Raw genomic sequence first — 11854 nt, 5'->3', positions numbered from 1 at the left:
CTCAGCACCCAAAGTTATCTGGCCTTGGCGTGTGCTGCTGTGGTATCTGTTGTTATTGCTGCATCAAAAACACATACCACAAAACCAGCTGGATGCCCAGACCCCGGATTCCGGAGAGTTTTGCTGACACTCCCTGTTTGGGACCCTTTCAGGGCTGTGAATTGGGTCAGCATCCACAAGCTGTGGGCTCATGGGCACGGCCATCCGTGCCGGAGGACGGACTTTGAGAGTCCTTTCCTCCCCGGCCCCCGAGGGATGCTCAGCAGGCTCTTGTGCAATCCCAAAGGCTGCGTGTTTGCGTGGGGGAGAGCGATGAGCTGTCGGGAGGCGATATAAGGCACCCAGCGGGAGGCACGGAGCAGCCCCGGTGCGCCGAGCCACCCCCGAGGGGAAGGAACCGGGGCAGCGGTGGATGGAGGAGCAGAGAGCAGCAATGGTGAGCAGGGGCAGAACAAGGTGGGGGGATCTCTCAGGATGGATCTCTCAGGATGGCTGGTCAAGGAGCGGACATTAACTCTTCCTGTCCAGCTGCTCAGGGTCAGTGCAGGGGGGGTATGAGTGAGCTGTGTGAGGGGGATTTTGGCACTGGCTTTGCCCTGCTCTCAGCACTGACAGAGCATCACCCAGCCACCAGTCCTGGCTGACTAGCATCCACATCTCTGATAAGGAGTATCTGGTGTCCAGGGCTGATCCAGCACTGTCCCAATAATTTCTCTTGAGAAATGCATTATCTGTACCAACAGAAGAGATTGTCTTTTTGACACTAATTTTAGTAGTGTTCAAAGCTTTGGGTTTGTTTTATGATCCCGTTGTCTCCTTGTTATAGTTCTGATTTACTGGAACAGGGAGGATCCTTTTGCAAATCCTAAATCTTCAAAAGTGCTGTAGTGGGAAGAGGGTAACTCCTTTCCTCTTTGGGGAGCCCAGACTGATGCCTCAACTGTGCAGCTTTACTCAAATTGCCATTGAAATGTGGCTTTATCACTGCCAGCATATCCCTGTGGGTCCCAGGGCTGGCTTCTCCCACCTCCTTTCTGGAATAGCTAAATTCAGGATAGTGTTTGACCCCTGTGTTAGCCTGGTGGGGGAAGGTTGATCTGGCCCTTTGGGATGGGAAATTACTTTGCTTCATGGAAATACAGAACAGAAATTATTGCACCAATGCTTGAGGATTCAGCCTTTCTGAATGACTGCAAACATCTCCAGTGAGCATGACAACAAATTCAAGTTATCCAGAGCCTGCTTGTTTTTCCAGGAAAGGATTGTGAGAGGCTTGCTGCTGCTCTCTGTGCTCTGCCTGGCTGACTGTGAAGGCAACAAGAGTGAGTCTCCCTGTGCTCTGTCCCTGCTGGGTCATGGATGGGTAGTATGAAAAGGAAATGCCAAACCTTCACCTGATCCATGTTCAAGTTCCTCATTCAGCACACTGCTGAAGGCTGCTAAAGAGGAACAATAGAATAAGGCTCAGAGAGGCAGGAACTGGGGTCCAGGAGCCAGCAAAATAGGCAGAAACTTCAGGCTGTCCCCCCCAGCCATGAAGGGTGTGTAACCCATGGTGCTGCAATGTGCCACCCTGCTCCTTGGTGACAGTGACAGGCCCCTTAGCTCTGGTCCAGATTACAGCCAGGCTGAGGAGGTCTCACAGCCTCCCAGCAAGCTGAGGCAGCAGGTTCTTCCTCAGATGTGTCTGCTCTGGCTCCAGGCAAGGATCTCAGCCCTTGAGAGCTGTGCAGAGCTTCCTGCAGTGGGGTGAGTTCTCAAATCTCTCATCAGGGAGATATTCTTGCTGCATTTCATCTTTCTTGCCTTTCCTTTGCTGCAGGTGAGCTGGCCAGCACCCATGGCCTGAGGCCAGGGGTTGCCCTCCGTGTCAAGAGGAGCCCAGATGCCTGCCTGCCAAACCCGTGCCAGCACCAGGGGCAGTGCCAGGTGCCTGTGGACAGACCAGTTTGCAGCTGCAAGCCAGGCTTCACAGGGGAATTCTGCCAAGGTAGGGCTGGGAATGCTGGTGAGCCCTCCCCAGTCTGTCCATGGGCACCAGAGGGAAGGGAGATGGGCACTGGTGTTACCATTGCTGTCCCTGCAGCACATCCCAGCTCCAGGTTCAGGTGCATTCTGCACCACTACAACCATCTCCTGGCTATGTGCTCGTACAAGACCCAGCCACAGGCCATTTTCTTCTTCCCCAAAAGCCTGAATTCCTTGGCTGTGCCATGGTGTAGGAGGGCATGCTGCAGGGCACAGCTGCCTCACAGTTTCAGAACAAGCAGATGCACCCTGGCACAGATACAGTGAAGACACTGGCCAAAAACTCTGTCTTCTTCTTCTGAAGGAGAGGGTCCCTGTCTCTCTGGTGCCCTAGACACACTGTGGGGGTTTTGTGGACAGCCCTCCAAAGGGACCAGCCTGTCTTCTGCCCAGTGTCTCTGAAGAGCCCTACAGCAGCCTGCACCAAAGCTGGGATGAGAGGCTGCTGAGCTCAGTGGGACTGTGCCACCCTCCAGCTGGCCTAGGGCTCCTTCAGGCCTCTCCCTTATTGCTATTGCAGATGGCTTTTTCCCCCAGATGTGGTGCTGAAGCTGGCCTGTGAGGAAGAGCACATGAAGATGATGGTGAGGAAGGAGGTGTTTGAGCTCTTGAAAATCCCGCTGGAGCTTGTCCACTTGAAGAACCAGGCATGCAAGGTCTCAGAGAAGGAAGAAGAGGGTGAGCTGTTTTTTGCAGCCATTCTCACAGGTGAAAACCACACTGCCTGTGGATCAGTAATCCAGGTGAGGATCCATAGCTCCAAAGCCAGGAGAGAAACAGACATGGTGAGGTGGGATGGCAAAGGGCAACCCCAAATGTTTTTGCTTTTATATCTGGGTGCTGAAAAGTTCTCATTCCCTTTGAAAGTCTTCCCTGAGGATGTCAGAAAGTTCTTCTGCCTCCACCAAACCCCTGCTGGCAGCCCATTTTGTCTTATTTAGGAGAGCTTGGAAGTCTCATTGTGCACTGGTAACAGCCCTCAGCTTTCTGGAGACATCCTGTGAAGTCTGCAGCCCTATACCCTTGGTCCCTGACTTACTTCATGGAGCAGGAAGGGAGCAGACAAGGTGCTCGAGCTCTGCACTGCACAGAAGAGCCCTGTGCCCACCTGTGCCCACTGTCCTGACTGCTGTGCCAGCAGCCCCTAGACACAGGCTGAAAGCCCAGCAGATATCCAGGCCTGGAGCAGCTACAGCTGAGTTGTGCCTTCTGAATTTGCAGCTGTGTATGGCTTTAGTCATGATCTTGATTTCTGTGTTGTTCCAGCAAAACAGTTCCCATGTCTCGTACTCCAACGCCATCGAGTCGGAGCAGGAGGTGCCCAGGGCCACGATCTCCCGCAGTTTTCAGCTGGAGGTGCACTTCTCCTGCATCTACGCCTACCAGCAGGTTGTGAGGCTGCCCTTTGCTCTCACCGCTGTTGACAAGTGAGTGTCCCACTTCACCTGGCTGCTGACATGGTGTCTTTGAGCTTGGAGAGAAGTAGATTCAGTGAGATGATTTGCAAAGACCCTGGGGAGCCCTAGAGAGCTCTGAGAGCAATGGTGGCTTCACCTGTGCAATGTCCTTCCCACCTCCTTGTTCTGTTTGTGAGCTCTCATCCTGTCCTTCCTCTCAGGTTGGTACAGCTTGTGGTCAGAGAAGGACACTTCAATGTCAGCATGAGACTCTACAAGTCCTCCTCCTACCTTGAGCCTTATCACCTGCCAAGTGTGTCTGTCCCCCTCACGGACACACTCTATGTCCTGCTGAAGATGGAAGGGCAGCACCAGCTCAAGTACTTCCTGCTGAGTGTTTTGGACTGCTGGGCCACGCCGAGCACGGATCCGCACCAGGACACGCAGCACAAGCTCATTGAGCAGGGGTGAGGGGAGTGAACCCAGCATATCCCATCTCCTTGCACCACAGTGTGCCAAGGACTAGACAGAAATAGGCCTGTGGGCTGCACTCATTCCCTATGGGATGTGTTATCCAAGGCGGGGATGCTCCACTTCGTTTGCCACCCGCTGATCCAGCCCCCATGTCCCAGGTGTCCCCATGACGAGACAGTGACCTATCTGAATGCCATTGGAGAGAGCACCACTGCCAAGTTCAGCTTCCAGATGTTTCAGTTTGTTGGTTACCCTGAGGTGTTCCTGCACTGCCGTGTGCAGCTCTGTGTTCCTGACAGCCCGGAGCCCTGTGCCAAGGTGAGCTCCCTTGCTGGGCTGCACCATGCCCTGGGTGGCTGTGGGACCTCCCTTCGCTGGCTCTGCTTGGAGAAGGGGCTCTGCTCTGGTTTTGGGTGCCTCACAGAGTAAACACCTCCAGAATCAGGAGCCCTGAGCACCAAAGGTACAGGGACCTGAACCCACCAGAGATCTCCTTTCCCTCTTCTCTGGGGAAGGAAGAGAGAGCTACAGGACGGCCCAGGTGCAGGGTGCCCTCCCCTGCCCTCCCATCACCCTTCCTTTGGCTTTGTTGACAGCAATGCCCCAGGCACTGGAGGAGCAGGAGGGCACTGGCAGATGACTACAACAGGATTGTCTCCTACGGGCCCATCCTGCTGCTGGTTGCTCCTTCCTCAGGAGCAGAGATCCACCATTCCAGCAGTGACCAGCAGGACCCAGCGGGTACGTATGTCTTCCTGGAAACCAAGGTCAGTCCAGGAAATCCAAGCAGCAGTCCAGGAGCAGGGCTGGGGGCAAGCCCACCTGCAGCATGGTTCAGAGCAGGCATGCATGCTGAGCTTAGGCAGCAGGGGTGGGTGGAGGCCATTTGAGGTGACCGAGTCCTGTTAGTGCCCTCAGGATCCCAAAGTACCCCCAGCTCCTGTGGCTCCTGCCTGTCACAGGATATGACCTCCCTGAATCTATCCCCAGTCAGGAGATACCTCACCAGGGCTCAGAGCTGCCTCAGGGGACCCAGATACAACCAGTCTCTCTCCTCTTTGGCAGGACCCAGCCCGTGGCTCTCCAGGGCCCTCATTCTGCTGGGTGTGCTCGCCGTGCTCACCGTGGCTGCTGCGGCCGTCAGCGTGGGGCGGAGATTGGGTTAGGAAACAGCTGTTTCCCAATAAACATGACAGGAGCAGAGAGGCTCTTGCTGTGTCTTTTGGGGTGTTTTGGGGAAGGGGATAATGGCTGGATCCAAACAGTCCTTGAAGGATGAGGTGCATCACAGTGCTTCTGTTCCCTGTAGCATCTCTTGGACCTTCTCTCCTGCGGGCCTAAAGTCTCTAAACCCAGAATATGTACCCAGGGATGGGAGAGCCCTTCCTCCTGCTTCCCTCTTCCCCACAGAGTCACCCTGGCATGTGGGGAGATGGAAATACCCCAGTCTCGATACCAAAGCTGGTCTTGGCATAGTTCTGTGCCACACAAAGGCAGCGTTAGCAGAGAAAGAGCTGCTTTGTTCATGCTGTGTGTGTGTGTGTGTGTGTGTGTGTGTGTGTGTGTGTGTGTGTGTGCACCCATCCACAGTGATTTCTCCCTTCATTCTTAACATTTCTCTTTTCATTCATGGCAAATGGCCAGCAAGACTTTTCCCATTTATGCATCCCTAATATAAAGCAAATAACAAACAATAATGTAGGTATTAAAGACTAAATTCACAGTGCTCAGACAGCTGGGAGGGGTTTAATACCAAAACACAGATCAGGAGAAGACAGCATTGCCCTGCAAGGCAGCTGTATATGCATTCTGGCTAGAGCACCATGTCCATGAGGGAATTGCTGCTGGCCCCAGAGGCTGTTTGGCAGGAAGGACACACAGCAGATCTCTGCCAGAGAGCAAGGAGACATTTTGCAAAGAAGATCATGGATTTCCTCTTCTTTTTACTGATTCCCAGATGCAAACTTCTCACAATCCTCTCCCTCCAGTGGCAGGAATCTCACTGCTGGGCTGGTTCAGCACCAAAAGCCACCTCTAGCAAAGAGGGTGATGGCTCCATCATGGATGAAGGCAGGTGCTTTGTGGGCTTCCTCCTTGTGCCCTGGGGATGAGATCAGGGCCCCCTCCAGACCATGGAGCTGCAGCCTGGAGGGAGTTTGCAGAAGCATCATCTGTGGAGCTCCTTGCCCAGGGCAGCCCACCAGGAGTGAAAGGGACAAAGCAAAGAGCCCTGCTGAGGTGGATCATGCCCACTGAAGGGTAAACTGAGGCATTGTTAGTTGGTCTCTCCCTCTGTGAGGAAGCTGCATCTGCCAGGATTGCTCTCAGTGGATGCAGGTACAGGCAGGGAGAGAGCTCCAGCCAGGAACTGCTCCAGCCAGGAGCTAGTCCTGGGAGGCTGTGGTGGTTTTGTCATGTCTGATGATGTAGGAGAGGGAACCAGTGGTCTCCTTTGTCTTTGGGTAGTAAAGGATGACCAACCAGATGAATATGAAGATTCCTGCAGGGAAAGGAAGACAAAACACTCAGCAGCAGGAGGAGACATAGGGAAGGATCTTGCCAGGATGCTAATTACACTTTCCCTCCACTTCCAGGAGATTCCCTTAGCTCCCTCCTGCCCCCCCCCACCACCACCTCCTTCACATGAACCATTTGGCTGGGAGTGGATAATGTTCCTAGTTCTCTGCTAAGGAATGTCTTTCTTGGAGGAAAACCACCACGGGTGGAGAGGGAGTAATTGGGAACCATGAGCAGCTCCATGCTGGTGGTTTGGAGCTGCTGCTTGGTGTGCCCTGACAAAAGGAAGGGCATGACAGTGCTGGGAAGACACTGGTGCCTTGGGATCCCTGGTCAACCCACAGTCAGGCTGGCTTCTGCCTCCTCCATCTTCCCCACCCAAGACCAGGGAACCCAGCTCAGAGTGAGTGCTGACCTTGGAGAGAGTTGAGGACAGTGAAGAGGTAGAGCACAGCTGCGGAGGAGATGCCATAGGTGAGGAATGCCAGGGCCCAAGTGGCTCCCAGCAGGCAGAAGATCCCTGCTGCCACCAGAGCCACCTTCCAGGGCTTACGGTGTCCCGGCACTGCCCCAGTGCCCTGCAAGCTGCAGCTCTTGTGGGTCACCACCCCAAAGACAACCATGTTGAAGAGGAAGATGAGGCCAAAGTAGCCACAGTTGGTGATGTAGTGGACCAGAAGATGTTTGGAAGTGATCCAGCACCTGAAAAGAGACAACCATGGTGCCTCCAGCAGCCCTGCTAGCCTCAGCAGCACCCATGGGAGCTTCCCCTGGTGGGATTTTTCCAAGGCAGGGTGAAGCAGGGGGACAATGGTGGGCATCCACTGCCCTCGTGTTAAGCAGCTGGGAGGGAGCCTGGACAAGCTCCAGGTGGACCTTGGACATCCCTCCATGACCTGGAGGGCTGCAGGCATGACTGAGGAGGCTCAGCATAAGAGCTGGGGGTGGCTGATGTGTGGCAATCACAATTAAGGAAGCAGAAGCATGGCACAAAGCCAAAGCAGATGAGTGCAATCCCTGACCACTGCACTCCTGGCAGGACTGAGCTGCCCCTCCCTGTGCCAAAGGGCCACCTCAGCCCTGTGGGCAGTGGCACACGCACAGGTGGGCTATGACCTGGTGGTCCATGGTCTGGATGCTGTATTGTCCGTAGCTGCCAATAGCTCCTGCCACTCCCACCACGACAGCAGGGAAGCCTGGAAGAAGAGAGACACAATCACAGAATTGTTTAGGTTGGAAAAGACCTTTAAGATCATCAAGTCCAGCCATCAACTCAGCACTGCCAGATTCACCACTAAACCATGTCTCCAAGTGCCACATTCACACATCTTTGAACACTTCCAGGGATGGTAACTCCACCACTGCCCAGGGCACCCTGTTCCAGTACCTAACCACCCTTTCAGTGAAGCAATTTTCCCCAGTATCCAATCCAAACCTCCCACTGCCCCTCTCACCCCCCATCTCTCATCCAGGCTGCTCACCCCAGCCAGCCAGGCACAGCTTTGCCAGGTAGTGGTGGATGTAGGTGCCGAGGACCTTGACAAAGAGAAGGTAGAGCTGACAGCCCTCCAGTGCCGTCCAGGTGAAGCAGCAGAGCAGGCAGTAGTGGGTGAGCCCCCCCAGGACCCCACAGGTGCTTGGGTTGGTCCTGGCAGAGAGCCCACTGTTGAGCAGGAAGGCCAGGTTGAGGAGGAGCAGGCTGCCCACGAGGTTGACGTGCAGCCCCAGGTTGGTGCGGACGGTCTCCTCAAACCTGAACCTGCACCTGTGTCCCCACAGGGACCAGGAAGGGCAGGGGTCACAGGTGAGCAGGGCCCTGTGCTGTGGCACAGCAGGTCCATGAGAGGCACTGGCACTGCCTCACAAGCCCCCATGGAGCGCTGGCTCATCCCACCTGACGAAGATGCAGAAGGCCATGGTGAAGATGGAGAAAGCCATGGCTACCCCACAGCCAGCAGTGGCAACAACCATCAAAGCTTTTGCTGTGGAGCCATCCAGAGCTGGGTTCTGCCAAACAAGCAGATGTTGGGTTAGACAGCCCCTGCACCAGCCTAGAAAACCTGACTGCAGGTACCAGAGCCATGGGGCTGGTAGGCCCAGTGGGCTGCTGCAGAGACCCCATACCAGCCCCCAGAAGATCTTCAGAGGAAGCAGGGCAGTGCTGGCTCAGAAGAGATGCTCTGAAGTGGGGTGATGTGTGGGTGAAGTGGGCCACTGTGAGCACCCTCCTGGGTGTCTCCACCAGGATCTGGGACCTCAAGCCTTGTTCTGCCATAGCCTGCACAAAGCTGGGGCTTTTCCAGCCTGCCCTGCTCAGCTGATCTGCTGCTGCCCTCATGAGCTGGGGCTGGGCTCGGTTTTGGTACCTTGCCTTGCCTGAGCACAGCTATAATTGTCCCTGTATGGCTACTCATGACACCCAAGGGGCCACAAAAGTGTGCAGGCAGCACTGCCAGGGCACAAGCAGGAGCTGCAGGAAGTGGGATCATCACCAGGAGGAGGGTGAAGAAGGTGAGATGGTCACAGGAGCAGACTGTCCCCTTGTCCCCGGGCTGTGTGACACATCCACTGCTGCGCCAGCCTCCTGCCTGCCCTGCAAGAGTCCCGGGGGAGAGGCTGTGAGCGCTGGGACAGCGCCTGTGCCCCACCCCACACCTGCCCCGAGCAGCACGCACCTTTGCTGCCATCCCAGAACACGCATCGGGGGGTGACGCCCTGCATGGGGGAGAGCAGCGTCAGCCCCTGCCCCGGGGAGGGGCACTGGAGGGGAGGGGGAGGGCAAGCAGGGCCGACTCACCTGGGGCAGCTCCCTATGGGCGAAGGTGAGCTGCACGGGCTCCCGCAGCCCCGAGATGCTGCTCTCTCCCACCGTGATGCCCACCACGGTGTTGTCCAGGACCTGCCCTGTCTGGTTGACTTCCTGTGGAGGGGAAACCCTGCAAAGGCTGAGCTGGTGGGTGGCAGGGGCTGGGGGCAGCAGGGAGGATGCTGGCAGTGCCAGCCTGTACCTTGAACATGCCAAGCTGCTGGATATTGAGGACTGTCACCACCACACGCACTGTTTGGCTGCTCAGGGACTTGAATATCTCTTTGGGGAGGTGGATTTTACCTGCCTTCCCTTTCTCTGTGGTGTTCAGCCTGCTGGGGCCCTGCAGCAGAGAACAGAGTTTGAGGTTGTTGCTGCCAGGTCACATCTCTGTTCAGAACCCATCAATCTCGCTCCAGGCACAAATTCAGCCCTGCCCAGGTGGGTTTGCTCAGCAACATTGGCAGGAGCCCCGAGGGCAGAAGGGGAAAACCTCATTCCCAGCACTTGGCATCTATGGGGGCAGAGCTGGGAGTGGGACCCAGCAGATTCCCTACCCACCATCACCCACACGTGATCCCCTGGGACACCCAGAGCCTGGGAGAGCCTCTGGGTGGGCAGGAGGCACAAGGCCTCACCTGTCTCTCCTCCTTTCCTACCTCACACTCCCCCGACCACCTCGTCTGCTGGGTGGCTCCTTGGGGAGGACTCTTTCCTCCCAAGCACCATTTCAGTGGCTCCTTGCCAAGTGATGTTGAAGTTGATGTAGGCCCATGATGCAACCCCACAGGGAGGAGGAAGAGCACAGTAGGGCACACCACGCCCTGGGGCAGGGGCTGAGGGATGCTTGGAAGGTGTGGGACCTTCCAAGCAAGGGAGAGGGAGGGGCACACCTCACCTCTGTGGGGGAGAAGGTGATGAGGACATCACGGGTGACAGCCCTGCTGACATTGAGGAGCAGAGTCTTGAGCCCAGCCATCCAACTGTGCCGCCCTGACTGCAGCAGCCTGTGGGACAAGGGGGGCTGTGGGACAGGGGGACATGGGGACTGAGCCCACAAACCTGTCCTGGCCAGCCCTGCCCCTACCTGAGCCAGTGTTCCCTCAGGCAGGCACAGGCGCGGCTCTTGGAGCGCCACAGCTCCGGGCAGTGCTGGGACAGGAGGAGCACTCGGCTGCTGCTGCCTGGGTTCTGCTGCTCCAGCACCACATTGCAGCACTCACGGTGCTGATCACCCCGATGCAGGTCTGGGGAGGGTGGCAGCAGGTGACCACTGGGCACCACAGCACTGGGTGGGCTGTGGGAGCAAGGGTGGGAATGGGAGGGGACACTCACCGGAACAGCTGTCCTGTCCTTCGGCAACATCTGGAAGAGGGGGATATGGAGAAAGGGGGGGAAACACCAAAATCTAGGGTCAGCCCTCCCTCTGTCCAGAGGGAAAGGGGAGGGGAAGGCAGGAGAGTCTGGCAGCTGCCAGGTTTTAAAGGAACAGTCCTGCAGTTACATGGGCTTCAAAAACACCTGGACAGGGATCGGAGGTAGTGAGGGCAAAACCACCGTGTCCAGCCTGCCAGAGGATCTCACAAAGGAGACCCTGGACTGCTGATCCCAGGTTTTTAAAAAGCCCCCAGCAACTAAGCCCCCAACTGTGCTCACCTCTGCACATCCCTGTGGGGATGCTCCCCTCTGGCCTGTCCACATTTCAGGATGAAATCCCGACTTGGTCTTTTGGTGAACACCTTCCCATGGGAAAACCTTCCCACAAAGCCCATGCACCCCCAGTGCTAAGGATGCCACTCACCAGGCAGCAGCAGGAGCAGCAGCACAGTGCCCAGGAACAAGTTCATGCCACTTTGTGGGGTCTCCTGGCCACCCCTGGCCATCCCACCACGCTCTGCTCCCCTTGTCCCAGCAGCTCTGCTCCTCCCCAGGGCTTGTGGTCACTTCTGAGGCAAGAGCTGTTCCTCATTTCCCTTATGAGAGCGCCTCACGCCTTCCTGTGGGCTGGCAAGTGACCTCCTGTCCCAGCTCTCAGCAATGGCAGCAACCGCTGGAGCCGCAGCGTTTCTGCCCAGCTCCTGCCCATCACCAGCTCAGGGCTTTTTGCTTTCCCTTTCTCCCCACACTCCTGCCCAGGGGCTGATGGCCCTAACCAGCCCAGCAAATGCTTTAGCATCCTCATCCTAAACTGGGCAGCACCACAAGCCTCCAGGATGAAACGTCCCCTTCCTGCCCCAGCTGGGTGGAGGGGGATGATCTGCAGCCAGCTGGAAGGGGGTGGTGGGATGGGAAATGTTCTGCTGTGTTTGCAAGAGGCACAGCCAGGACAGCCAGATTCTGCCTGGCCCCACAGCCACTGAGGGGATGATTCCCATCCTTTGATGTCTCCCTCCTCGGACCCCTGTGCTCCACCAGCCTCCCTTTCTGCTGGGGAGTGACGGTCCCTGGAGACTTCCCAAGCCGTGCTACCTCCCTCCGTAACCCCAAGAGCACCAGGCAGCCAGTGCTCTGCCAGGAGCACCAGTATCAGTCCCACTATCCTCAGCAGGATCCTACAGGGTGAAGTGCTGGGTCCTGCCCCAGAAATGGGACAACCCAGATGAGAGATGGATCCCATTGGAGAGCCCACCAA

The 11854-nt window shown here is 56.5% G+C and overlaps 2 protein-coding genes across 5 annotated transcripts; one reads left to right on the top strand and one right to left on the bottom strand.

Annotated features, from left to right (window-relative positions):
* Positions 1–325: 325 nt before the first annotated feature.
* Positions 326–5102, top strand: LOC132332959 (uromodulin-like). Its single transcript, XM_059857696.1, has 9 exons — positions 326–436; positions 1256–1322; positions 1823–1990; positions 2566–2771; positions 3295–3455; positions 3647–3892; positions 4058–4217; positions 4496–4640; positions 4965–5102. The coding sequence occupies exons 1-9, from the start codon at positions 413–415 to the stop codon at positions 5063–5065; spliced, it is 1278 nt and encodes a 425-aa protein (XP_059713679.1). The 5' UTR covers positions 326–412; the 3' UTR covers positions 5066–5102.
* Positions 5103–5616: 514 nt separating this feature from the next.
* ADGRG3 (adhesion G protein-coupled receptor G3) lies at positions 5617–11749 on the bottom strand. Of its 4 annotated transcripts, XM_059857368.1 has the most exons (13): positions 11024–11749; positions 10558–10587; positions 10310–10469; positions 10121–10229; positions 9425–9565; positions 9214–9336; positions 9092–9131; positions 8909–9009; positions 8311–8423; positions 7898–8181; positions 7519–7612; positions 6832–7118; positions 5617–6399 (listed from the first exon to the last, which is right to left on the bottom strand). In XM_059857368.1, exons 1-13 carry the CDS (start codon positions 11103–11105, stop codon positions 6284–6286), a joined length of 1680 nt encoding a protein of 559 aa, XP_059713351.1. In that variant the 5' UTR covers positions 11106–11749; the 3' UTR covers positions 5617–6283. The 4 variants fall into 4 exon arrangements, with proteins under 4 accessions (XP_059713351.1, XP_059713350.1, XP_059713349.1 ...); XM_059857367.1 differs by having other exon boundaries at positions 10310–10587; XM_059857366.1 differs by having other exon boundaries at positions 10310–11749.
* Positions 11750–11854: the final 105 nt, after the last annotated feature.

The sequence above is a fragment of the Haemorhous mexicanus genome, chromosome 12 (assembly GCF_027477595.1).
Source record: "Haemorhous mexicanus isolate bHaeMex1 chromosome 12, bHaeMex1.pri, whole genome shotgun sequence".
Lineage (NCBI taxonomy): Eukaryota > Metazoa > Chordata > Aves > Passeriformes > Fringillidae > Haemorhous > Haemorhous mexicanus.
The sequence above is the reverse complement of the archived record's forward strand: the minus strand, read 5'-3'. Positions and strand labels throughout refer to the sequence as shown.